This window comes from Carettochelys insculpta, chromosome 12 (genome assembly GCF_033958435.1).
Source record: "Carettochelys insculpta isolate YL-2023 chromosome 12, ASM3395843v1, whole genome shotgun sequence".
Taxonomy (NCBI): Eukaryota; Metazoa; Chordata; order Testudines; family Carettochelyidae; genus Carettochelys; species Carettochelys insculpta.
Genome location: NC_134148.1, coordinates 24,757,650 through 24,785,569, shown reverse-complemented (window position 1 = coordinate 24,785,569; position 27,920 = coordinate 24,757,650). Strand labels below are relative to the sequence as shown.

Below are 27,920 nucleotides of genomic sequence, written 5' to 3'. Positions count from 1 at the left end.
CCTGCCATTCAAGCTACATAACCAGGGCAAGGTGGTATGCATGTGGCCTTCCAGAAGGCTGCTGGCTGCCATATGTGTACACAACAGCAGAAGGTAGGAGACAGCAAGGAGCAATGTCTTACATGTTAATGCCTGCTATAACGTAATGACTTCTACAGTGTAATGGTTTATGGGAAGGGGACTAAGCTGAAAATGTTGGGAGAAGGGGCTACGTGTTTCGGGTAATGGTGGAGTAAGAGGGGAAGGAAGGAGAGAGATATACTAGTCTTCTCATATGCTCAAAGTTACTGTAACCAACATGTTATAAAATTGGGACATAGACTATAGATGAAATTTCACTCATTGACCCTGTTGGCAAATACATCCTGCAAACATTTCAAAGTATGACAGTTATTCCCAGTCCATTGTAACAAAATCTACAGAGGAGGACGGGAGCACATAGCAATTATATAGCAACCATATGGACAAGCGTAAAGACACTGGACTGGAACTGTTCTTAACCCTGCCCCTGGTTTTCTGGGTAACCTTGAGCACCTTGCTATGCCTCAGTTTCCCATCTGTATATTTCTTTGATATCTACTGATGAGAAGCACTATATAAAAACTAAGTCTTTTGATTATTACCTAATCACAGTAGCATGTTAGTTACAAACCCAGTTAAGAATTAGAAATGCCTAAATGAGCACTAGCTCCTGTCAATGAACATTTCCCTTTCTGATGAAAAATAGGAAGTTAAAAGACAGTACTTTCACTAATGCAGGGTTAAAGTTACCCATAGACTCTCTCAAAGATCCAGAGAGGCCCTCGCCACTTCCAGCTTTTGAGGCTGCTAGCTATAACAAAAAAAATATGTCTTTTACCAGATCACATCTCTTTTTTGTTTAAATTTGTAGCTGTAAGTTGAAAGAGCATATTGTCAAAAACAAGTTGTGAAACTTAAAAAATGTTAAAAACTTAGCAAGTGTCTTAATTTTAGGCCCCTTTTGAGCTTAAGGCCAAAGCTTTCTGCCCATCTGCACCTACTTCCGTCCCGACTGGCCTTGGTTCCTAGCATTAATTTATGCCTTTTCAGATTATCAGATTCAGGAAATTCAAACGTTAGAAAATAAGGAACTAAAGAATTAAGGTATTATGTCCACCTGACCTTAACTCTGCCTCAATATGCCCATACTCATGTATTGCCTTGAAGTGGGAAGTGATTGTTAAATTTCGCAGGTGTTGTATTCTTTGAGTGTAGGCAGGTGCAGGTAGCTCCTTTAGAGTAAAAAGGCAGCGTTCAAGGGTGGGTGATAAGGGTCTTCAGGGTGTTTGTTAAACTAACCATATTTTTTAGTAATTTGTAGTTTAAATATTAATTAGACACATAGTCTCTGTCTTTTCAATGAAAATGAAATAGCTTATTTTAATGATAATGCAGGAGATAATATAGCATTGCAGTATTCCAGAATATATGATAGAAAAAACATTGCACACAGATAGTTTAGTGGATTTATTTATTTCAAGCTAAAATGTTTAACAGATATTCTTTACAAAGCCCAGCAATTATAGGAATAATCTCTTTTAGCAAGGAAAATCAAGACATTCAAGTAAAGATTAAATGTTAAATTTATTTTAATTTGTCTAGCATTATAACAAAAGAAGTATAAAATATCATCCCCTAAATCATATATTTGGGAGAACCACAGTGTTCATGAGATATTTTAACTGAAAGTTACTTTAATATTTCATTAACTTAACTTTGAGACCTATTTCGTAATCATATCTGGTTATTAGAATCATACATTTAATTTAGTTCCATACAATGGTTTGAAAATCAGCTGTTATTCAGAAACTAATTTTCTATAAATCTAACTTTTCTGTTTCTCAGCTAGTCAGAAGCTATTTGCAAATAATACCTATGAGTAACTGGCAAATATATTTAATACTAAGATAGTTGCCTACATTCAAAGAGACAGCATATGTGTTTAGACATAATACATTTTCATATAGTCTGTAATCTGAGAGAAATATATAATTGGGAAACATAACATGTTTGTAAATCAGATGTTTGTAACTTGAGGAGTGCCTGCATTGTTGATATGAGTCTACTTTATTGTCATTCTTTGCATACAGCTTATACGCAGTGACTCCAGCACAGATCTGAAAGTATTGTTTCTTTTAATAATTTTTGCCCGTCCTACAGGTCTATTAATAGTCTGTACAGCTGGAAAGCCCAAAGCTGTTTAGATTCTATATAAATTATAGCTTTTAAAATTTTTGGTGACATATATATGTGGCACGGTTTTCTTTTTTCAATGGAAATTTATAATTGGAGAACATTCTTCATCAATAGGTCAAATTCTAGGTTTAAACTACTCAGTAGTGTCTATTTAATATGCCTGTGTCTTTAAAATACTTGTGTTGAAATAAAAATATACTGTATTCTAGGTATGTGTAATATACTAGGAATAGAAGGTTAGAACATTTTTGTGGTTGCCCCTGACTAGTAAGACTGGAGGCAGATTCTTTGAAAGTATTTCTAACCAAGCCATATACAGGTGATCAGATACTAATCCTTTTCTTGCCACCGGCAAGCTCCTGTTGAAGTAAAAGGAGGAATACCATTAATGTTATAAGTACAGGGTAACCCTAATATGTTTTTCAATAAATACTAACTTGAGTAGAAAACTATAACCCATCTACTTCACACAATCACACAGCCAAAGCATGAACATTCAGAATGTTAATCCTGCAATATATGGGGTGTCTTTTAGGCCCTAATCCTGAAACAATTACATATCTGTTTAGTTTTACTATAGTGATTAATCCCAATAAAAGCAATGGGAGGCTGTTCATGATAGAAAAGTTAAGCATATAAAATTAAGTGCTGCAGGCTTGGAATCATAGAAATCACAGATTAGTTATGTGTTTGATAAGAATTAGAGCAGAAAAATATAAAACTTATAAATCATACATTCCACCAGCTCTGTATCAATCAAAGTCTGCACTAAATTACTTTATCATAGCTTATTTCTATGAAATCTGGGTTGTACAGTATAGGGCAATTTTTCATCTATGCTGCAAATGCAGTTTCTGCCTCCAGGAGATTGTATTAGTAACAGAGTCAGAGAGGCTTATCAAAACAGTAACTGAAGTTTATTCAAGCACTTAAAGTGTAGTTGTGGCTCTGAAAATTGCCTCTCTTAAAAATAGCTTCATGGTTTTATGTGTATTTGTTATTCTGTTTGTTAATTTCACAAATAAGCATTTTTTCTAATTGCTATTCCTACACCATCATCAGCCTGAATTTAAAAAGTACACTTTTCTGATTTTTACAGTCTCAGCTGAAGATTCTTCGATCTAAAGTATACCCCTGAGTAAAACTGTTTAATTCTATGGTCCTCAGATTTTACCTGGGCAAAACAGATCTGGCCTGCAAGTTGAACCCAGATAACCATTCCGGTTATGATGCATAAACTGAAAGAATTCTCTCTTTCTCTCTTTTGTATCAGTTGACTTCCCAATGTTAAGAATACAGGTTGAACCTCTCCAGTCTGGAACTCTCTGGTCCAGCAACATCCATGGTCTGGCATGATTTTAGTTAGCCAGATGACCACTTATCATGAGTGTGGCCAAGTTTCCTGCAGTCCCATAAAATGAGCCATAAGTCCGGTCTGTCAGTGTTCTGGGTTGTTATTTAGCTCTAATTTACCCCTAAATGTCTTCTAAGAGCCCTGGAAGCAGTGGAAGTGTTGGTAATGCTACTAGACAATATTGACCTTCTGTGGTTTGGCAAATTCTCTGATTAGGCACTGGTCAGGTCCCAAGAGTGCTGGACTAGAGAGGTTCAACCTGTAATAAGAAGAACTAAAAATGTATTTTTGCACTACAGTAAATCCTAGATTTTATGGAACCCAATTTAGCAGATTTCATGAACAATGGACAACCCAGTTGTTCCCAAAGTCTCTTAGGGTCTGTAAAATCCTAAATCCCTTTCCCCCCACTCAAAAAGAAAAGTTGAAGGACTTATTGCCACCGAGGCCTTTGGGAGTCACCTCCTCCTTTGCTGGAGTCACCATATGTTCCTCTCACCAATGGTGGGACATGTGTGTGGGCAGATGGCATTCAAGTATGGGCTCCACCCCTAGTGGGGAGAGCACATGGTGGCTCTGGCAGCAGCGGTGCCCTTCAGCTGCACTCGGCAGGGTGCCTCTAGCTGCTGTCTGGCAGCTCCAGCTGTGCGTCAGGCTCTGGTGATTCCGGCTCCAGGAGCTGCGGCCTGGTGAGTCCCTGGCATTTTTTCTTTTTGAGGGGGTTGGGGGAATCTGGCGGGGTTGTGTGGGTAGTAAACCCCGTTTGTAACAGACATTCTGATTTAACAAACGTCCCTACCCCCATTAAGTCCATTAAATTGAGGGCTTACTGTACAACGAACAGGTACAACTCTGAATATGCAGAGAGTAAATTTGTTGGGCAGGGAAGTGATATTTTCAAACAATTCTTTTTCAGACTAGTACCTCATTTTAAGCCACATAGAACTGTAAACTAGGGGTGAACTTCAGTTTTGTTCAGAGAAACAGGAGCCCGCAAACCATACTTAAAGGGGACTTAAGTGATACGTAGCCCTGGTACTGGATCTCTGGACATAAGTGAATTTCACTCTTAGTGAATTAGTGCACTCTGTTACTTGTGTCCAAAAATCCCTTTATACAGGTTACTTTATTCATTTTCTGAGTTATATTTGTGCAACTTACAGGACAATGAGATTAGCAGCCCTAGAGTGTTCCTGTAACAGTTCATTCAGACGGACCTGACGGTAACTCTGGGAGGGAAAAAAAATAGATTCCATTAACCAAAATGGTTTCTTGGCTGTGGAAATTACTCTGTGTACTTTTGACAGAATGTACCCCTTTATTTACACCCTTACATACTAATGTAATAATCTTTGTGCAAAGTATGCCTTGTAAGGGATCATTTAAAAATTCATCAGCTGCTGATCAATATCATCTTGATAAAATATTTGTGTAACATTGCATGTGAAATCATAAGATTACACTGTATGGTGTTACAATTGAACCTCCATACTCCAGGTGAGCCTAATCCAAGAATACCTGTGGTTCGGAGGAGGTAGCAGATCTGTGCACTACTCCTCCCACTCCCAGTTGGGGAAACAGCAGTGCAGAACTGCCTTCCCTGAGGCTTTTCCCTGACACTCCCACATGCCAGGGGGTGGTGCCTGGGAGTGACAGGGGATGTTGAGCCTCATGTGCCCCTGTGAGAAAGGCACCAGTTAACGCCCCAGCCCTATTCCTCTCATGCCCAGACTCCTCAGTGCCCACAGTGCTGGCAGAATCTTTAACCCATCATACTCTGTTTCCTGTTAAAGATGTTCAAGTATATTAATGCATGTTCCAAACTGAGGCTGGCAAGCAGGTCTATCTTAAACAAAGGAATGTGTGTTCTGCTTAATGTGCATTCAAGTAATAAACAGAGACATCAGGAAGGGGAAACACAGGAAACTCAAACAGGGGAGTTAAAAACAGAGAACACCCATTCCCATAGATTTTTTTGCCTCCTCTTACCCAACTGGAAATATTTTTCAGAGGGCACTGAAACTGTAAAAAGGAGACACAAACACCCCAAGGGACCACTCTTTTCCTTGCTGCCCATCACATTCGTTGCATCAGCAGCGATAGAGGAAGCCCTTGTTGGACTCTGGGAGAAGGGCTCCTGACAGAAGCTGTTTGGTCAGTACTGCTGTTGAAAGAATGTAGTGAAAAAATTTTGCTTTGAGTGTTACTGTTAGGTTTGGCACCAATAATGTTTTATTTTTATTTTTCTTGTAATCGTTTCTGACTTTAGCCTGCATTCACTTAAAATGTATCTTTGTTGTTAATAAGCTTGTTATATTTTTTTAGCTAATCCAGTATGTTTAAATTGAAGTGTCTGAGAAAAATTCATTGTGGTGGCAAGTAGTATGTGTATTATTTCTATCAAAGAAATGACAGACTTAAAATAACTTGTATTTTCTATGAGACGTGGGCAATACAGGTCATACATTTCTGGGGAGAAAATCTAAGACGGAGAGTGTATTGGCATCACCTTGCAATATGACCAAGGCTGATGGTGCCAGAATGTAAGCCAAGTGTGGATGACAGGCTGAAGTTGCACAAAGGCTGTGACTTGCATGCTGGCAGGTTGTTTGTAAGTAACCCATGTGGGAGCTCCTTCAGCAAGGCATTTTAAATCATCCAGAGTTGCAGGGCAGGGATGACATAGCTGCTCATTAGTCTGGATTGTACCCAGGTCTGTCTCAATGATGACATACTGGAGCTTCGGGTCAACTTTTTTTGTCAAATATTTGACTATTGATTATGGCTGTCATGTATTTCTTTTGGATTATAGGAGTAGATTACTTATTGTGGCTGTTTGGGAAAACACGATCTGTTTTCTTTTGGCAGTTTAATAGTTGTTACATTTATTTTGCCAGGTGCCAAAGTGCCATCTCAGTGGGTTTAAATAATGTAAATAAATAAGCCATTTGCAATATAGCAGAGATTATTTATTTTACTAAAATTTTCTAGAGAACATATCGCAATAAATAGGGAGAAAAATATTACAGTTTTACGTATTTTATGAACTTTAAAAACTTGCATACATGAATCCTATATTGAGGTTGAAGCAGGATTATATCAAAGACAGATGTAGTTTCCTAAGACTTCCAAAACATAACACACATAATAGAGAAGAAAAGAACAGGGAAGACTAACACCTTAACAGTTTTAAGTTGAGACATCTATACCAGAGTGAATTTCTTTTATAAGGAATTTGGCATATCCTCGTCATCCTAATCCACCTGTCCAATATGGTAGAAAAAAGGAAATAATTATGGTATAGTTCATATCAATTTGCTCTTAAAGATTATTCCATCTCAATTTAAAACTTTGCCCATAGTTTAATGTTGTCTGTAATGAGTAAAAATACCATAATTTAGTTCAGCATGTATCCCATGTATGAAATGTTAAAGTGCCAGCAATATCCAAATAACTAATGTTGTCCTCTTGAATTTTCCTCCTGATTCTCATCTTGGTTGGGGAATTCCAACTTTTTATTAAGCTCAGAAGGTGAGGGGAGAAAGCTTCCCCACCTAGCAAACCTCAACTTTGTTGTTGCTGCTCTTATTTCTATGAATGATTCTGAAGTTTCATGCTGGTCAATGGTTCAAATAAGGTTTTACTCAATCATTTGAGTCATCTGCTAATAACAGAGGGCCCAAACCACAAAGACTGGATTTTTATACAAAGTTTCCCAAGTGTGAGGTTGTTTAGAACTAAAGTTCCCGTTTAGGTCCTCCTCTAAATATTTCATCAAGTTCTTTCTTCTCCTCTTGGGCTACATCTACACAAGAAGCATCTGTTGACAGAAGTGATGGTCAGAAGGGATTTCCCAGCAAAACTTCTGTCGACAGGTTGTGTCTACACATAAAAGCAGATTGAAAGAGCAATCCGACCTGTCCACAGAGAGCAGCCAGACTTTCTGGCCCTCTCTCAACAGAATGGCTGACCCAAAAGCTCTGCAAACTGGTTGCCCTGTCTATTGACAAAAGGGCCCTGGAGCATCTACATGGCTGTTTTGTCCACAGGAAATTATTGAGGAAGGTGTTATAGTTGAATAACTATAGAGGTATAGTGCTGCCAGCAAATGTGCCGAGTTTTGTTGACAAAGCGTATTTTGTGTGTAGATGGTCCATGGGTTTTTCCACCAGAAGCCCAGTTTTGCTAGAAAAAACCTCTTGTGTAGATATAGCCTAAATATACAGGTCTCCTTTCTTCAGCCTACTGTCATAGCCAAAACCCTCCATTCCTTTACTTCATGTAGCATTACTACTTTTGGCCTTCCATGAATGAGTGAATGAGTTAAATGTCCACAGAGCTAAATGTCCAAAGCCACACTGAGTATTGGCAGCCTGACTCCCAGCTTCCCTGGGCTTACAGGAGCCAGGTGCAGCTTCTCCCCTGCTCCCCCAGCTTAACTCACACTTAATGCAAGTTAAAGTCAAATCAAAAGTGCTCCAGCCCCTGGCTCCCCCAGCTGGGGGGAGCTGGGGAGTAGCCACGCCACTCTGTCTGTCTGCCTGCCAGGTTCCCCCAGCTGGGGATCCTGGCAGGCAGACAGATGTTGCCACGGGGCTGCTCCCTTGCTTCCCCCAGCTGGGGGAGCCAGGGGCTGGAGCACTTTCGATTTGACCTTAACTTGCGTTAAGTGTGAGTTAAGTGCAAATAGAAATCGCTCATACTGGGGGATTACTGTACAAACCCAATTCTTTAAAAAACAAACAAAAAAAAAAACGGTTGATACGTAGTGAACATGTATATCAAAGTCTTAAGCTGATATTTCAGATTTGTTCACTAGCTAGCCCTATAATAAAGGTAGGCAGAGATTTACCTTCTCCTTGAATGCTTCCAACTCTGCATCTGTAATTTTCCACGGAGTCTCTCTTTTTAATTTCTCAGCGGTTGTTAAATCTTTGCAGCTTTCATGGAGGCGATATGGTTCAATCATTTCTTCAAAGAATTTCCAGCTGAAACAGGAATTATAAAAAAGACCTCACAGCGGGGTATTAACTCATTATTTCACAAATGATTTAGGTAAGGCTGGCCTCTACTGACTGCAGAATTGTAGCTGAATGACATGCAATGTCTTTAAACATTTGCAGCAAAATTATGCCCTCAGAGTCATCTGTGCTACCGCATTACAATCAGTTTATATGGCTATAACTAAAAGTTATTTTAGACCCACTATATCTACAGCAAATTTGCAGCAAGCATTGGTGTCCTTGTACCATAGCCTGTTTCACATGCTGAAATGTTTCCACTGTAAGTATTTCTACCTGGAAAGTATTAGTTACTAAGGCTGCATCTGAACTAAAAGCACTATCATGTCACAGCTACTCTGATATAGCTGCACTGCCATAGCATTTCTGGTGGAGATGCTCTAAACCAGGAGTCTGCAACCAATATAGCAAGAAGAACCATTTTTTTCAAAGTCAGTTACAAAGTCAATACTTCAAGAGCTGCAATATGTGTAAATACAAGACAGTCCTTAAACTGGGGTTATGGTTGGATGTTATTTACTAAGAACAGCACGCACACACACAATGATTTGTGCCAATTAGAAAGTTTAAGTTACTTTCACCCCTGGGTTGGAGAGCAAATGAGGACAAGGAAAATGCTGAACCTGGGGATAGGCTCTAAAGCAAGAAGGAGCAATGTTTGCCTCAACCCTCCATTCTCTCCCCCATTCCCAGGCTCTACCCCACTTGGCCCACAAATCTGCCCCCCATCTCCAGGCTTTACCTACCTCAGCCGCCAAATCCACCCCCCCCTTCCCCAAGCTTTACCCCCATCCTGCAAACCTGCCCCCTCATCCTCAGGTTTAACTCCTCTCAGCCCCAAACCCACCCTCCCAGCGCCAGGATTAACCCCTCTCAGCTGCCAAGCTCCTCCAGCTGCACACATTGCCACTGCTCCTCTGCGGCTGCTGCCTCTTTCTCAGCAGGGCTGAGCCGTTTCAGTAGGGGCAGACTCTGCCGCCCCTCCCCTCAGCTCTCCTGCAGGCTTAGCACTTCCTCCACCAACAGTGTGGGCAGCTCCCTGCACTGCCACTGCTGAGACAGTGGAACTAAATTTAATTGGTTTGATGGCTGGATCCCTCATGCTGCTATGCCGGCCATTAAACCAATTGAATGTAGTTTGATTATTTCACCGGTAGCAGGGCAGGGAGTCACAAGAGGAGTCAGCAGCAGTACGCCCAGAGCCGCAACTGACTCCTTAAAGAGTGGCAACCTGTGGCTCTGGAGCCAAGGGTCGCAGACCCCTGTCTAAACTGTCAGGAGAGAGTGTTTTCTTTGGCTTAACTGTGTGACATCTCATGAGAGGCAATAACTATGTCAACAGGAGAAGCTCTTCTGCCCACATAGAACTGTCTACACCAGTGCTTCGGTTGGTATAACTTGTACCACTTAAGTGTGGATTATTCACACTAGTTATCTCTAGTGTCCTTCCATGATATTCCAAGGATGCGCCTGAGGCACCGCAAGTGGAAGACGTTCGGCGTCTTTTCCTGGCGGGCATACAGGGTCCAAGTCTCGCTGCCATAAAGGAGGGTGCTGAGGACGCAGGCTCTGTAGACTTGCATTTTGGTGTGAGTGTACAGTTTGTTGTTATTCCACACTCTCTTGCTGAGTCTGGACAGAGTTGTGGCCGCTTTTCTGATCCTCCTATTTAGCTCAGTGTCCAACGACAGGGTGTCAGTGATGGTGGACCCGAGGTAAACGAACTCGTGGACGACCTCTAACGTATAGCTGTCAATGCTGATTGATGGGGATTCAGCAACATCCTGACCGAGTACGTTTGTCTTCTTTAGGCTGATGGTAAGCCCAAAGTCCTTGCACGCTTTGGAGAACCGATCCAGCAGTTTCTGAAGCTGGTCTTCTGTGTGTGATACTACAGCAGTGTCATCTGCAAACAGCATATCTCTGAGGAGGACTTCCCGCACCTTAGATTTAGCTTTCAGCCTTGTAGGATTAAACAGTTTCCAATCAGATCTTGTGTGCAGCAAGATGCCCTCTGTTGAAGATCCAAAGGCATGCTTCAGGAGGAGTGCAAAGAAGATCCCGAACAATGTTGGAGCAAGCACGCATCCTTGTTTGACGCCTCTCCTGATTCTGAAAGCATCCAATAATGCGCCGTCATATTGGATGGTTCCTCTCATGCCTTCGTGGAACGACTGGATCATCTTGAGTAACCGTGGAGGACAGCCTATCTTGTGGAGCAGTTTGAACAGACCATCCCTGCTGACCAAGTCAAAGGCCTTGGTCAGGTCGATGAAGGCTATGTAGAGTGGCTTCCTCTGCTCCCTGCACTTCTCCTGCAGCTGCCTTAGAGAGAAGACCATGTCAACGGTAGACGTCTCTGCGCGGAATCCGCACTGCGATTTGGGGTACACCCTCTCAGCAATCTTCTGGAGTCTGCCAAGGATGATGCGAGCAAACAGTTTACCAGTGACACTTAGGAGGGAGATTCCACGGTAGTTGTTGCAGTCGCTTCTGTCTCCTTTGTTCTTAGACAACGTTACAATGTTAGCGTCACGCATATCCTGTGGAACCTCACCCTCTTTCCAGCACAGGCACAGTAGCTCATGTAGGGGTTCCAGAAGTGTGTCCACAGCATATTTGATTACCTCTGGTGGTATACCATCCTGACATGGGGCCTTTCCTGCTGCAATGCTGTCGATGGCTCTCTTCAGTTCATCCACAGTCGGTTCTTGATCCAGTTCGTCCATTACTGGTAGGAGCTCGATGGCATCGAGGGCTGTGTCAACCACAACATTCTCGCGTGAGTACAGCTCGAAGTAGTGGTCAACCCAGTGCTCCATCTGTTTGGCTTTGTCAGCAATGACTTCACCAGATTTGGATTTCAGAGGTGCCATCTTGTTCTGGGTGGGTCCTAATGCCTTCCTCATACCCTCGTACATTCCTCTGAGATTACCAAAGTCGGCACAGGTCTGGATGCTGCTGCATAGCTGGAGCCAGTGGTTGTTGGCACAGCGCCTGGCTGTCTGCTGTACTGTTCTTCTGGCCGCTCTAAGTGCTTGCTGGGTACTCTGGCTCAGTGAGCGTTTGTACTCCAGGAGTGCAGCGCGCTTCTTTTCAATGACTGGAATCATCTCATCAGAGTTAGCTTCAAACCAGTCGTTCGTGTTTCTAGCTCTTCTTCCGAACACCGACAAGGCTGTGTTGTAAACTGTATCCCTCAGATGTTGCCATCTGGATATTGCATCGGCGCCCCCAGGGCCTCTGTACAGATTTTCCTGGAGGGTCTCTCTGAACTTTTCAGCTTTCTCAGAGTTTGCCATCTTTCTGGCGTCAATGCGGGGCCTTCCAGCAGGTTTAGAGCGGTACAGCTTCTTGGGTCTCAGCTTGAGCTTGGAGCAAACTAGCAAGTGATCTGTATCACAGTCAGCACTATGATAGCTACGTGTCAGAAGGATGTTTTTGAGGTTATTACGCCTAGTGATGACCATGTCTAGTTGATGCCAGTGCTTCGAGCGTGGGTGTCTCCACGACACTCTGTGCTGTGTCTTCGTTCGGAAGAATGTGTTTATGATGCACAGATTGTGGTACGTGCACAGTTCAAGGAGACGCTGTCCATTGTCATTCATTTTTGCCACACCAAAGTGTCCTAAGCAGGAAGGCCATAAGGCCCAATCAGCTCCAACTCTTGCATTGAAGTCACCCAAGATGTACAATTGTTCACGAGCAGGTATTTGCGCTACAGCAGCACTAAGCACATCATAGAACTTGTCTTTTACTTCTGGTGTGGCGTACAGGGTTGGAGCATAAGTGCTGATCAGGTGGACAGGACCGACGCAAGTTTGAAGCGTGATCTGAAGAAGTCTTTCTGATACGACCATGACTAAATCCACCATTTGTAGAAGGGTGTTTCTGACATCAAAGCCAACACCATGCTCTCTGGGTTCTTCTTGGGCTTTACCCTGCCAGAAAAAGGTGTAGTCCTTTTCCTTTAGAGATCCCAAATCTGCGAGTCGTGTCTCTTGCAGTGCAGCGATATCAACTCAGAGCCTCTTCAGTTCCTCGTTGATGACAGCGGTCTTTCGGGTGTCACTGATGGCCTGAAGATCTTCAGTCAAGCCGGTCAGCATGGTCCGCACATTCCAGCAAGCAAGCTTAAATTGTTGATGTTTCTCATTTCTTGTTGATTTTCTTATTGGTTTGCCTGGTGCCCAAATTTCAGTCACTTGTCAGGTTCAGGAACCTTAAGCCTCACGCAACCAGCGAGGCAGGTGAACTGTGGCAGGACAGTACCCTATTGGCTGGGGGCTGCCCAGCTTGAGGCAGGTGGTCACTGTCCAGTGAGATGCGAGGATCTCTCCCACCGTCGAAGGCAGCCCCTGGCGCTCGTTCTTTACGCCAGTCGAGCAAGAGCTTATAACCGGTATCTGTTGCCTCCCGTGTTGACACAACGCTGTTCAGCAATGCCGGAGTACCTCTCCGGGCGCGAGCCTGGGCACTTATTATGGAGACACTGGGCTGCCCAGACACCAGTGTCCCCCTCTCGGCTTTACTGATATAGTCCAAAGGAGAGGATAACCTCCACGTCTGGTACCAGCTCAGCTACAGCTGCAGAGTGACCAACACCGCCGTCATCGAGCAAGCTGGAATCCCAACCATGCACACCCTCCTCAGGCACCGTCGACTCCACTGGCTTGGCCACGTCCACAGGATGAATGATGGAAGGATTCCAAAAGACATCCTGTATGGTGAGCTAGCCTCTGGCAAAAGACCTCCCGGATGCCCCCAGTTGCACTACAAAGATGTCTGCAAGAGACACCTCAGAGAGGTAGACATCGAGCTGGACAACTGGGAAGAACTAGCAGATGACCGCAGCAGATGGAGGCAGGGGTTACACAAGGGCCTTCAGAAGGGCGAGATGAAGATCAGACAGCTAGCAGAGGAGAAGCGAGCGCACAGAAAGCACAATAAGGACTTGCCAGACACCCCCTACATCTGCAAGAGATGCAGCAAGGACTGTCACTCTCATGTGGGTCTTCATAGTCGCAATAGATGCTGTAAATGCAGTCCTCAATTGAAACTTTAAAGGGTGCGACCCATAGTCTATGCAGACTGAAGGATGCCTACTACTATCTCTAGTGTAGACAATGTCTAAATTTAATAAAGAATGCAGGACATTATGCCAACACTGAACACACACAAACACTTTTCACAGTTTTGGAGTGTTGTAAGTCACCTGAATGATCAGTAAATACATATCAGTAAATTTAGCTTTAATGAAATTTAATTGCTAGTCTGTGTAAACTTACCCTAATGACAAGTGGAAAGAAGTTTTAGGGCTAAGGCTCTGGAGTGAAACTCAGGAATCTGGGTTAAATTCCTAATTCTACTATAGATTTCCTGTTTGATTTTAAATGTACCTCTCACTTTCTCTCTGTCTCAGTTCCCATATGTAAAATAGGGTTAATAATATCTTCTGTCTTGCAGAGGAATTGGAAAAAAAAATGCATAAACAACCCTGAGGTATTTTGATACTACAGTACTGAGGGGCCAATCTATATATATAATTTTACCATTTTCAGCAGCAATATCAGATTTTAATCCTGCCTGTAATTCATGTGCATGTCTCTTAATAAAATCAAGGGGTTTTGCACACAGATTCAGGGAGATAGGTAACACTTTTGCAGGTGGCCAGTCATGATGTACATTTATTATGTGTCATAAATAATGCTGATCTTACAAAAATGTTTGCCATGTGAATGCCAAATGTATTTCTGTTTGATTCTTTTGCAAATGTACTTTTGGAAGGTCACTACTGAGTTAACATAGGAAGGAAGAAGAGAGTGATGTTCTTCACGATTCAGAATATAATTCTGATTCCACAGTCTTCCAAGACTGTGGAATCAGAAAGGGGATGATTGGCTTTGCTGATTTAAGTGGCTTTGCTGATTTTTCAGAAGTTAAGGTATCAAATAGTAAATATTTTTTATGTTCCTAATAGTGTAATACTGTTCATTTCTATTGTGTCTCCCATCCAATGAGTGCATAAGTGCTTATGAAACACGATATCAAGAAAATAAACATGCCTTTTTAAAAATATGTGTTATGCCTTCATTATATTTGAGGGATAGGAAAAAGCTGTACCATCCTTCCCAAGGGAAAGGAGCTGTGTGTGTATTTGGCCTGAAAGATGGTAAGCTACTGAATTCCTGTGTGACATAAAATCCAGAGGACACTGAAAATCTAAATCACAAGGGAAGCTGAGTGTGCAAAAAGAGCTGCAATCTGATGAGTAGCATGATGAAATCTAGGCCATGGAACGCAAAAATAGGTGTGAAAAGCAATTATAAAATGATACATATTAAATTCAGTGCCTCATAACCTTGACTTCAGGAAGGCTTTTGAAACGGTCTCCCACAACATTCTTGTCCATAAGTTAAGGAAATATGAATTGGATCCTTGGACTATAAGATGGATAGAAAGCTGGCTTGATGGTCGGGCCCAACGGGTAGTGGTCAATGGCTCAATATCTGGATGGCGGTCTGTTTCAAGTGGAGAGCCGCAAGGCTCGGTTCTAGGGCCGGTGTTATTCAACGTCTTTATTAATGACCTGGATGGAGGACTGGGTTGCACCCTCAGCAAGTTTGCGGATGACACCAAACTAGGGGGAGAGGTAGATACGTTGGAGGGTAGAGAGAGAATCCAGAGGGACCTGGATAAATTGGAGGACTGAGCCAAAAGAAATCTGGTGCGGTTCAATAAGGAGAAGTGTAGAGTCCTGCACCTGGGGCAAAAGAATCCCAACCATTGTTACAGGCTGGGGACCAACTGGCTCAGCAGCAGTACGATGGAAAGGGACCTAGGGGTTGTGGTGGATGAAAGGCTGGATATGAGTAAACAGTGTGCCCTTGTAGCCAAGAAAGCTAACGGCATACTGGGGTGCATTAGGAGGAGCATTTCGAGCAGATCTAGAGAAGTAGTTTTTCCTCTTTATTCGGCACTGGTGAGGCCACATCTGGAATATTGTGTCCAGTTTTGGGCCCCCCAGTATAAAAAGGATGTGGATTTGCTGGAGCAGGTTCAGCGGAGGGCAACAAAAATGATTAAGGGTCTGGAGCACAAGAACTATGAGGATAGGCCGAGTGATTTGGGCTTGTTTAGTTTACAGAAGAGAAGACTCAGAGGTGCTTTAATAGCAGCCTTCAGCTTCCTGAAGGGGAGCTCTAAAAAGGAGGGTGAGAAACTGTTCTCAGTGGTGTCAGATGGCAGAACAAGTACTAATGGTCAGAAGTTGAAGAGGGAAAGGTGTAGGTTAGATATTAGGAAAAACTACTTCTTCCTCGAGTGTCCCCGTGGGTGCTCCACGATAGGTGTCGGGCTTGCCCCGGTGCCGCAGATTGGATCTTTCCAGCAGTTTCTGCCGGACCGCGCATGCACCGGCACGCGCCGCTCCCTTGCGCGCTCCCGGCCACGTGCGCGATCCGGTCCCCGCCAGTTCCTTCTTAACCGCCATCGGCTGCAGATGGAATCCGCTCAGGCTGCGGCCAGAGTCAGCGTATTTAATGTTCTGAGTGTTTTTAGAGTTTCTTTTCAGTCTTTTGAGTCTTTCAGTTAGCTTGTTGTTTTCTCTTATTGCAAAAAAAAAAAAAAAAAAGTATATAACAGCATAGGCAGAAAGCCTTAGTAACCAGAGGAGCAGCGGAGGCCCGGGGACGTAAGGCCATTAGGCCTCCTGCCGCGGCAGGCTGGGTCCGAGAGAGGGGAACAAGCACAGAGAAAGTGCTAAGTACCCTATTAACAACTCAAAGACTCACCGCAGTGTCCTCTTCAGGATTCAAGAAGTGTGAGTCATGCCGCGAAGCTATGCCAGCCTCCGATGGGCACAGTGAATGTATTAGGTGCCTGGGGGAATCTCATGTTACCCAGAAATGCTCCTTCTGCGCAAAGCTCACGGCCAGAGCCAGGAAGGACAGAGAAATGCGGCTAAAAATGCTGCTCTTTGATAAGGCCCTCCAGCCAGATGTGCTGGAGTAGCCTCAACAAGAGGGACCCACAGGGCCCCATAAAAGGAAGGCAGCATCCCTCACCCCATCAGTGCAAAAACGGAGGAAGCTCTCTCCAACCCGATCCTTGCCGGCAGCCACAGCGAGCGGGACGGGTGCAGCACATAGCCCCCAGCCGCAATTACAAACAAGCGGCGGCGCGGAAGCGCACGTGGCAGAGGCTGAGCCTCCGATGATTAAACAGCAGGCCCGCACTGCGGTCAGAGCGGCGGCCAGGCAAGCACTGGAACCGGTGGCACCGCAACTAGCGGCACAGACCCCTGGGGCGCCGACGGTGCAGGGCTTGCAGGCATGCGGCCTGCAGGCGCTGGGGGAGACCACCCGCGCGGCACCGCAGTTAAGCGTGCCGAGCGCGGCCCCGACAGCGGGGCCAAGATCCCCGGCGCAGAAAGGGGCGGAGTCAGCCCCACAGGGGAGGGGAAAGGCAGCAGAGAAAACCCGGCACCGCAGCCCTTCTCCAGACAGGGCTGCTCTCTCTAAGCCCTCCCCTTATGCTGCGAACTCCAACAAGGAGGCACGGGTCTCCCCCAGTCTACCTTGAGCCTCCCTCCCCGTTCCTCCAGCCAGCGTCACCATGGCTCGGGCCACCCTCACCTTTTCTGGGATTTGACCCCCTGGAGTACTACCATAAATCAGTTTCACCACTGTCTCAATCACCCAGACGATCTCGCTCCCCCAGATGCCGGGGATATGCACCTCGAGAGTGGTCCAGGTCTCCATCCCAGGAACCGTGCCCGCGTTGCCATGGTCGCCCCTATCACGCTGGGCATAGACAGCACACCCCCAGGGACAGGTTCCCCCAGACGGTTCACTATCCCCGAGGGCAATCGCGGACGGGGATGGAAACGCAGCTATCTCAGGGGGAGTTGGTTCTGGAACCCTGAGATTTTCCCTTGCAAGCCTCCAGCGAGAGGATGTATCATCGTCAACAGGACCCCGAGGGCTGAAGAAAGGCTTACCCCAGTGGTTCCTCTCTGTCCTCCCCCGACGAGGCTACGGCCCCAGGGGATGTCCACCCCCCGGACGATCTCAAACAGTTCCAAGAGCTGTTTAAAAGGGTGGCCTTTACGCAAGGCATCCAAACAGCAGAGGTGCTGGAGAAGCACCATAAGCTCCTCAAAAACGTGAGACCTCCGGCCTCTTCTAAAATAGCTATTCTGCTCGACGAAGCAATTATGGAGTCAGCTACCACGATATGGCAGACCCCAGCGTCCGCTCCACCTATAAACCAGAGAGCGGATAAGAAATACTTCGTCCCGGCGAAGGGCATGGAGTTCCTGTTTAGGCACCCACAACCAAATTCACTGGTGGTGGAATCGTCTCAACAGAGGTCGAAAACTTCCCAGTACAAGGCAGGGGGAACGGACAAAGATGCCAAGAAGCTAGAGCTATTCAACAGAAAGGTTTACTCCTCCTCTACCCTACTGTTGAGAGTGGCAAATTATGCAGCACACCTAGCGAACCATAATTTTGACAATTACTCCAGACTGACTTCTCTCATGGACTCGCTTCCAGAGGATAAGAAGCCGGTGCTGAAGGCCATTGTGCAGGAAGGCTACGCAGCCTCGAGAACAGGAGTTCAGATCGCCCTGGACGTAGCAGATACGGCGGCACGCTCAACGGCTACGGCAGTGGTCATGCGCAGGGAATCCTGGCTTCAGACATTGGGTATCCTGAGGGATCTGCAGGCAAAGATTGTCGATCTCCCCTTTGACATGCAGAAGTTGTTTGCTGAATCAACTGATTCCGTCGTTCATTCCAGTAAAGACTCAAGGGCCACTCTCAGAACCTTGGGGATTTATACCCCTCCATACAGGAAGAAAAAGTATTACCCTCAGCAAAGACGATACCCGTATCAACCCCAGCGTGCTCAGTACCAAAGGGGCTACGAACAAGGGCAGCACCAACAGTATAGAACTCCCAGGCGACATTCCCAACAGAGCCGTGCATCCTCAGGGCAGGGCCAAAGGCAACAAGTTTGATGGACAGATCGAGGGCTGCACTATCACTACCATCGCGCAATGTCATCCAAAGCTAATGTTCCATCATCGCCTCCGACCGTTCTACGCCCAGTGGCAAAAGATCACCACAGACAAATGGGTACTGGAGATCATAGCCACGGGTTATGCGATCCCCTTCCAGTCGCTCCCACCGCCACGACCTCCACCCAGGCCCCATCTCAAGGACACCTCCCACGAAGCGAGACTCAAGCAGGAGGTGGACCATCTTATGCTTATAGGGGCAGTGGAAAGAGTGCCGGAGCAACTCCAAGGGAAAGGGCTTTATTCAAGATACTTCCTCACAGAGAAAAAAACAGGAGGCTGGAGGCCCATCTTAGATCTTCGAGGCCTCAACCGGTACTTGCGCAAACAACGCTTTCCGATGATCACAGTCGCCTCTATTCTCATGGCACTGGACGATGGAGATTGGTTCGCAGCCCTCGACTTACAAGACGCGTATCTCCATATAACAATCCACCTGGCTCACAGACGCTTTCTCTGGTTTATGGTCGGCAAAGAACATTTCCAATACAAGGTTCTGCCATTTGGCCTCTCCTCGGCCCCCAGAGTCTTTACCAAGACCCTGGCAGTGGTGTCAGCCTACCTGCTCAGACAGGGGGTGTTTATATTCCCATATCTGGACGACTGCCTGCTGAAAGGGACTTCGAAGGAAGAGGTACTACGCATGATATGCATTACAGCAAGCACGTTCTCTTCGCTGGGCCTGGTCATCAACCTGGCAAAGTCAAAGATCGACCCCACACAGGACATAGAGTTCGTAGGGGCACACACAAACTCCATCATAGCAAGGGTTTATCTACTAGATGCTCGCTTTCGCGCTATTGGTTCCCTCGTACAAGTCATCACCTTCAGCCCCATGGTGCCAGTTCTAACGTGCTTACAGCTGCTAGGCCACATGGCAGCAGCAACGTTCGTAGTACAGAACGCCAGATTGTATATGCGCAGCATGCAGCATTGGCTGGCGAGCGTCTACAAACCGGCAACACACACCGTCCGCAGGGTGGTGTCGCCCACGACAGAGGTGCGCAGATCTCTGCAATGGTGGGTGAACCCCAAGAACATGCTAACAGGGGTACCCTTCCACCAACCACAAATCTCTATTTTTCTCACCACCGACGGCTCCCACAAAGGGTGGGGAGCACACATGGGCGAAAAGGTGACGCAGGGACTGTGGTCCCCTACGGAACAGTCGCTGCATATAAATATACTGGAGCTCAGAGCAGTGTTCAACGCCTGCAAACACTTTCGAGACTATATACAAGGCAAAGTAGTCGGGATCAATACAGACAATACCTCCACCATGTTTTATATAAATCGACAAGGAGGAGCTTGGTCCCATGCCTTATGTGCGGAAGCAGTCCGGCTGTGGAACTGGTGCATTGCCAACAATATAGCCTTGAAAGCTTCGTATTTACCAGGCGCTCACAACGTGAAGGCAGACCAGCTGAGCAGGTGCTTCGCACTCACACACGAGTGGCAGATCCGTTCCGATCTGCTACAACCGTTTTTTCACGCATGGGGGTTTCCCCAGATAGACCTGTTTGCCACTCAACACAACAAGAAGTGCCCTCAATACTGCTCCAGGACAGGACTGGGACGGGGGTCCCTGGGGGACGCATTCGCGATCTCGTGGTAGGGCCCCCTGCTCTACGCATTTCCTCCCACAGTGCTCATCCACAAGGTCTTGCAGAAAGCCAGGAGAGAGAAAGCCCGCATGATCCTAGTAGTCCCAACTTGGGATCGACAGCACTGTTTCCCCTTGTTTCTGCGTATGTCGGACTGCCCACCGATGCCCCTTCCGGTGGCGCCGGACCTGCTCACGCAAGCCCAGGGGTGCATAGTGCATCCACACCCCCGAGGCCTGCAACTGCAAGCATGGTTAATCCATGGCTCAGCTCCCTAGAGAGTACATGTACGGAGGGAGTGCAACAAGTCCTAGAAAGTAGCCGAAGGACTTCTACCAGGAAGACCTACAAGCAGAAATGGACTCGATTCACTGCATGGTGCTCTACCAAGCAATTAGCTCCCCTTGATGTGCCTATATCTGTAATATTAGAATATTTACTGGACCTCAAGAGAGGCGGACTTTCCCTATCCTCGTTAAAGGTCCACCTTGCCGCTATATCGGCTTTCCGGCATGAAGAGGAAGGGCCCATGGTGTTTGCCTATCCCCTGTTTACCAGGTTCCTCAAGGGGCTGGTAAACCTGTACCCCCCTCGGAAACCACTTCCACCTTCGTGGAGCTTGGACCTGGTGCTTAACGTGCTAACGGGACCACCGTTTGAACCCTTAGCCACAGTTTCCCTCCGTCTCCTTATGATAGAAACAACCTTCCTTCTTGCAATCATGTCAGCTTGCAGGGTGAGCGAGCTCGCGGCAGTTATGGCAACGCCACCCTGCACAGTATTTTCAAAGGGGGCGGTAACCTTACGGCTGCATCCAGCCTTTGTTCCGAAAGTTTCTTCAGAGTTTTATATTAACGAACCTATAGTTTTACCCTCGTTTTACCCGAAGCCTCATAACTCCAACAAAGAGGCGCTCCTACACCTCCTGGACGTGAGGAGGGCGCTGGCTTTCTATATAGAGAGGACTAAGTCCTTCCGGAAAACAGATAGACTCCTAGTCTCTCTCGCTCCCAGATCAAAAGGAGAAGGTCTCTCTTCGCAGAGAATCTCAAAGCACATCGTATCCTGTATAAAAATGTGCTACGAACTTAGAAAGACTCCTTTACTGGCCCCACCTAGGGCTCACTCCACCAGGGCGGTGGCGGCCTCAACAGCCTTTTTCAAGGGCATTGTGTTAAAAGACATCTGCAGAGCGGCGACCTGGTCATCCTACGACACCTTCGCAAAGCATTATGCCCTACACAGGGTATTCCAAGAGGATACCCATCTTTCGACAGCGGTCCTTTCGGGGGCAAGCTGCACATAACCCGATTACCCACCTCCTTTCTTGGGTTACTGCTGGGTAATCACCTATTGTGGAGCACCCACGGGGACACTTGAGGAAGAAAGAGAAGTTACTCACCGTAGTAACGATGGTTCTTTGAGATGTGTCCCCGTGGGTGCTCCACCACCCGCCCATCCTCCCCGCTTCGGATCTCTGTTTAGTATTTTTCAGGAGCATCCAAGGCGGTTGGTCAAGGAACTGGCGGGGACCGGATCGCGCACATGGCCAGGAGTGTGTGAGGGAGCGGCGCGCGCCAGCGCATGCGCGGTCCGGCAGAAACTGCTGGAAAGATCCGATCTGCGGCACCAGGGCGAGCCCGACACCTATCATGGAGCACCCACGGGGACACATCTCGAAGAACCATCGTTACTACGGTGAGTAACTTCTCTTTCACCAGGGGGTGGTGAAGCATTGGAATGCGTTGCCTAGAGAGGTGGTGGATTCTCCATTCCTTGAGGTTTCTAAGTCCCGGCTGGACAAGGTCCTGGCTGTGATGACTTAGTGGGGGTTGATGCTGCTTGAAGCAGGGGGCTGGACTAGATGACCTCCTGAGGTCCCTTCCAGTTCTGTGATTCTGTGGGTCTCTAATTAGTTTTTGTATTAAAACAAAGGCTTATTGTTGCAACATAAAGTGGAGGGCTGCTTGTTGTACCCACCTTTGTACTGTGATTTTTAGAAGCCTTATTTTAGTGCTCTTGATTCCATCCTTTGGTAATTTTTTATAATCAATATAAAAGAAACAACTCCCAGATATTTGAAAAAAAAAACAAAACTGCAGTGAAATAATAGGTTTTTGAAAATGTTTCTTACCTCTCTTTGTTGGGTTTCATATTGATGTCACCAATTATCTTAATGTCAGCATATTTTATTCTGAATTTGCTTAGAAGTGAAGTCATCCTGAAAACAAAGGGAAGAAAACTTCATGGCATTTTTAAGTACCTCAGACCAAAGAATGCTAATAAATGCATTAAGGCATCAAAAGTAATTGTCTAGTATTTTAACTTTAGCTATATGACAAGTGAATTTATCTGAGATGCTTAAGTGTTTCTGTTTTCAATTACAGAATTTTATAGATAAACTATAAACCAAGGGTCTGGTTATACTAGAAACATTACAGTGCTGCGGTAGCACTGGAGAGTACAAACTGCAGTGATGGAAGGGATTTTTCTGTCAGTAGTAAATCAGCCTCTTTGAGAGGCAGACGCTACGTTAATAGGACTATTACTGCGGTCAACTTTACTTTTAATTTTTTTACATGCAATTTTTCACCTCCCTAAGAAATGTAGTTAAGCTGGCCTAACTTTGTAGAGTAGATCAGACTTAAGTTACTTAGCAGAAGGTCAGTGGGAATTGCATAACGATACCGAGAGCAAGGGTAGCAGCCAGAGGGATATACTTTTTTATTTTGGGGAAAATGTCCTTTCTTTGATCAGATATTTTAGAAGATTAAATTCAGAAAGATCTGTCATATACAAAGAAATATAGGGATAGTTCTCTCTTCCAGTCCACAGTGCAGACTGCTGTCATCAAAGTTATTGGAATCTGTGTGCATTGAATAAATACAACACCATTGTCCTGACTGGAGAGGAGAATTTGGCTCCAGGCTTAGTAAGTAATATTTGAAATGTTATCAGTGCACTGATGCAGTCCCATTACTATAGTAAGTATCTAAGCACTACCCAAAAATTAAGAATAGAAAAGCAATGTGTATATCTATCTCCAGTGCTTTTTTTGTTTAAAAAAAAAAGGAGCCGCCTGTATGCTGCTGGCTCCTCACCCCCTTCCCCACCCAAGGTTTCTGTGGCTGGGGCTGCTGGTGGGGCTCCTTGCCAGTGCCAGCTCCCAGTCCCACAGTTGACAGGGTTCCCCTGACTGGCTCCCTGGAGCTGGAGCTGCTGGCAGAGCTCTGCACCCTGGGGCTGCTGGGGTTCCCCTGGCTCCAGCCAGGTCCCCAGGGCTGGAGCTGCCAGCAGAACTCTGCGCCCCTGCCAGCTCCCAATCCCAGGGCTGCAGGGGTTCACCTGGCCCTGGAGCTGATAGCAGAGCTCCGTGCTCTGTCTGGATCCCAGCCCCAGGGCTGCAGGATTTTCCCTGGCCCAAGCTGGGTCCCTGGGCCTAGGGCTGCCAGCGGAGCTCCCAGCCTTGTGGCTGCTGGGGTTTCCCGGGCCCAGCTGGGTCCCAGGGGCTAGAGCTGCCAGTGAGTCGCTGTGTTCCAGATGTGGGATGGGCGGGGTCCCCAGGCCACACAGCTGAGCCTGGCTGGGAGATGCTGGTATGGAATATCATGGCATACCATCACAAAAAAAACACTGTCTATCTCTATTCCTTTCCAGCTTGAAGTAAAACCAGTTGATTATTTTATAGTTTTTAATTTATGTGCACTGTGTTTGAGTGTTAGCTAAGTCACATATTGGTTTTGCATTTAGTTCTGAAATTGGGAAGTTCTACAGTAGTAGTCAAGGAGTAGTTGCAGTGCTTCACTTACTCGATTTTTTTTCTACAACTAAGTTTTGGGATTTGTCAGGAATCCAAGAATTCACTTGGGTGGAAGCTGGTGGTGATTTCTTCTTGCCTAAGAAGTGACTTTTTATTTCCACGCAGAGGAGGAAATTATATGAACAGGATTGGAGAGGAGCAGTTCTTGCCCTTTGTGTACATCTAGTCTTGAATATGGTTGGCTGTTGGAGGTTGGTGCAGAGATTAACTAAGAGAATGCTAAACTAAAGAGTTTGGTATGTATATAATATATCAAAAGTGTTGTCTGTGTTGATGCTGGAGTCTCCTCAGATGATAAATCTTTTAAACTTTATCACCATGCCAAACAGTGTCTCTTTCAGCAACTCTGGAAAGCTTTTAGTGTTAGATAGATAAGTAGGCTGCTGAGATTAGTTGCAGCTCTGGCTTTACAGATTAAATGGGCATGCACAAAAAATGTTGTTTCAAATGATGAGGACCCTGTATATAAGATCAAAATGAACAGAATGACCAAGTGTGTCCTTTCTGGGCATGAGTATAGAAAATGAGGTAAGCTCATATTGAGTCTGCAGTGTCAGTCATCCACACACCCTAGGTCCAGGGATTTGTCAGTGATAAGATGATACTCAGTGAAGATGTTATTGACCACAGAGGTTGCACTGATCAGTCAGAGCATTGGGTCCTGACATTTGTAGAAACAAAATTAGTGATAAAAGTAGCTGTATCTGCTCATTGGTTAGTAACAGCTAAGAAGTTTTGACATACGCATACTGATGCCAGAACATCTTGGTTCATCTGTAAATGAAATTTTATGTTTTATGTGCAAGATCAAAATCCAGAAGACAATTGCCAGTCTGAGGAGCTAGACTAGGCACTTCAGGACAGCAGTGGTGGGGAAGGAATCCTTTCTTTCAGGCAATGAAGAGACTACAGAGCTATTTATACACCACTCAGTGACTGGAATACCCTCCATAGAGACTTATGTAACCTTTTTAGTTAGGTGTGGGAAGCTTAACAGAATCTACATAGCTCAGTGCCACAACCACGAGAGAGGTTTCACAGTTCCACTCATGGAACTTCATCCATGCTCCTTATGGAATGTCAGCTATTCAGGTCCTTGTTAGAGAATGCAAGCAAACCACAGAGCAGCCTGGTCATGGCTAATTTCCAATTCATGCATTTATACCCTTCTTGCTGAAATTCCCCTTGTAATAATAACTGGATAGTTATTCTTCACTTCCTGTCCTAACCAGTTGCCTACTGATGCCCTTTGTGTTAAACAGTTACTGAATTCCATTCCAAATTTGCTGCTTTGGAAAGACTGGTGCTATATATAACTGATGATTTATAATGAGCTTACATTAAAATCTTTGTTTGCACATGAATGGAAAGCAGACTACAGGTCAGAGATCTAGAAAGTCTTTAAATTAAATTATTGGGTTTAAGCTCTTAAAAGTTTGCACTTGTTAATCATATTTTTGTGGGCTGTCTGTCTATAGCACATGTATCTAGGGGGTTTCATATGCAGTTTCGCTTATTAACTAGATAAAATTATGTGAGCCCTATAAAACACAATGGTGTTTTTATTACAGACTAAAGTGTGCCATTTTCTAGGGTGGGAACATGACCTGTTAGAATATGTGAGATGTAACATTCCTGTGCTAGTCATCATTTGCATTTAGGATAAATGACCCATCAGGCTCTCGTCAAGAGTTAGATATCTTTACATGAAAAATATATTTGTTATTGTCCAAAATAAAGCAAATTGTACCTGCTTAGAAATTCTAAAGTAACTACTGGGGGGACTACATGCAAATAACGTTCATAAGCAGTCAAAGTAATTTAAACAGTAGTGGTAAAAATAGATAAATTTACGCTAGTTTTTCATCTTCAATCCGGTTGATCTTTCCTCCAGTAAAGATTCTTAATTTACAATCCTTCCACTTTTTCCTCAGAGTCAGAATGTGAGGAATTAGGAGTGTTAAACCTGGATAAACATAATAAATTATGAGGAGATCGAATTAGTATATTTTGTGATAAAAATCATTGGTGCTGACTCCTTGAGTGCTCCAGGGCTGGACTACCAATGGAATAAAACCTGTTGAGTGTAAGTTGGAGGCACTGACGGGGTGGGGAGATGGAGTTGGGGACAGGAAGAGGTGGAGTGAGGGTTAGACCTTGGGAGAAGTGGCAGAGCAGGGACAGAAAGGCTACAGCTACATGAGAGGGTTTTTCTGGCAAAACTGGGCTTTTGTTGGAAAAACTCATGGAGTGTCTAGACACAAAATGTGCTTTGTTGACAGTCTCTTGACAAAACTCGGCACATCCACCAGCAGTGTTATATCTCTCTGCATTTAGGTATAACATCTTTCTCAACAGTTTCCTGTCAACAAAACAGCCATGTAGATGCTCCAGGGACGGCCCTTTGGTCAACAGACAGGGCTTCCAGTTCACTGGGCAGCACTTTTTGCAGAGCTTCCAGTCAGCCATTCTGTCGAGAGGGGGCTGGGCAGTCTGGTCACTTTCTGTCTACAGAGCAGATTGCTCTTTCAATAGGCTTTTACGTGTGGACGCAATCTGTTGATAGAAGTTTTGCAGGGAAATCCCTTCCGACAGTCACTTTTGTCAACAGATGCTTCTTATGTAGATGTAGCCAAAGAGGCGGTGCAAGGGCGGGCCCTTAGGGGAAGAAACGGCATCCATGTCAGAGACTGGGGAGGAGTCAGGGTGGAGCTCCCAACCAGAAGAATGCAAGTCAGCACTTGTGGTAAAAATAAAACCACCTCATTTACTCGGCAGTGACATAGACAAATGTATCTTAAAATATTTAAACCATGTGAAAATACCCTGTGTAATGGAACCATTATCATTTTATAGAAATCCCCACCCCAATTTTGCATTTGTATTGGGCAATGCAAAAATCTTTCTCCCTGTAGTGTCCTTTTGAATCTCTTACCTCCATCATCAAACAGCCACCAAACATCAATTGTTCCTTTCCCTTGTTTCTTTTTAAACTGATTGCTGGCTTCTAGCAGCCTCTGATTGAATTCACCCATGTGCATAGACTGGATTTTGTTAATGTTGCTGTCTGTAATGAGAAAGAAAACTGTTTATCCTCCTTTCTTTTGAGAACTGAAGTGAAGTAGCCTTCTGAGGAACGTGCTTTTAGAAAACAAGGGAAAAATGCTGTCAGGAGTGAAATTTTTCTTTTTCTTGTTTCTTTTTAAGAATTGGAACGCTTTGGACGAAATGGTGAAATACCTGGCAGGGAATCAAAAATTATTAGTGCTATATTGTCCAATCTCTTAATAGTGTATATGATCTTACATTAAATGGAGAATCTATGATAGTTTTAAAATGTGGGATTAAAAGGCAATGTATTGATTTTAGATACTGGCATAAGATGGATTCACCATTAATTATTATATAGATAATGAACGTATTGCAACAATTCAGTTCCCAAACCTAAAAATGTATGTTTGTTTGTTACCTTTTATATTGCAGGCACAGTAGCATGTAGCAAAGTATAGAATCCTCCATAAAATACATTATACGTTTGCTAAAGGGAGATATGGACAAGAAACTAGATACAGAGAAGGTTGAGGTGGGGCAAAGATATAAAAGCTTTTTAATTCTTTTGTAGCTATTCTGGGCAATTTCCCCACATAGATAAGCACTAAGATAGGAGGAAAATATAAGCATGGGACATATATACCTAATGCCCTGGAATGTCTTTGTGTTATGTTAAAAATATGCTTTGCTTCATGTTGCAATGTCGGGTCTAACTAAAAATGTACATTTTTCTCTATATACTAACAGTACCTTTCCCCATTCCATCATT

The 27,920-nt window shown here is 44.9% G+C and overlaps 1 protein-coding gene across 6 annotated transcripts in view; it reads right to left on the bottom strand.

Moving 5' to 3' along the window:
* Positions 1-1,473: 1,473 nt before the first annotated feature.
* The window catches only part of SLC12A1 (solute carrier family 12 member 1), a 107,423-nt gene continuing 80,976 nt past the window's right edge, over positions 1,474-27,920 (bottom strand). For 4 of the 6 annotated variants that reach the window (XM_075006934.1, XM_075006933.1, XM_075006936.1 and 1 more), the window contains 6 exons: positions 27,036-27,167; positions 25,955-26,066; positions 22,415-22,501; positions 8,424-8,559; positions 4,733-4,800; positions 1,474-2,576 (listed from right to left, as the gene is read on the bottom strand). In XM_075006934.1, coding sequence (XP_074863035.1) covers positions 2,441-2,576; positions 4,733-4,800; positions 8,424-8,559; positions 22,415-22,501; positions 25,955-26,066; positions 27,036-27,167 — 671 coding nt within the window. In that variant the 3' untranslated portion in view covers positions 1,474-2,440. Of the gene's footprint in view, positions 2,577-4,732; positions 4,801-6,523; positions 6,835-8,423; positions 8,560-22,414; positions 22,502-25,954; positions 26,067-27,035; positions 27,170-27,920 lie in introns of those variants that run through there. The other 2 variants (XM_075006938.1, XR_012647169.1) reach the window with 2 other exon arrangements.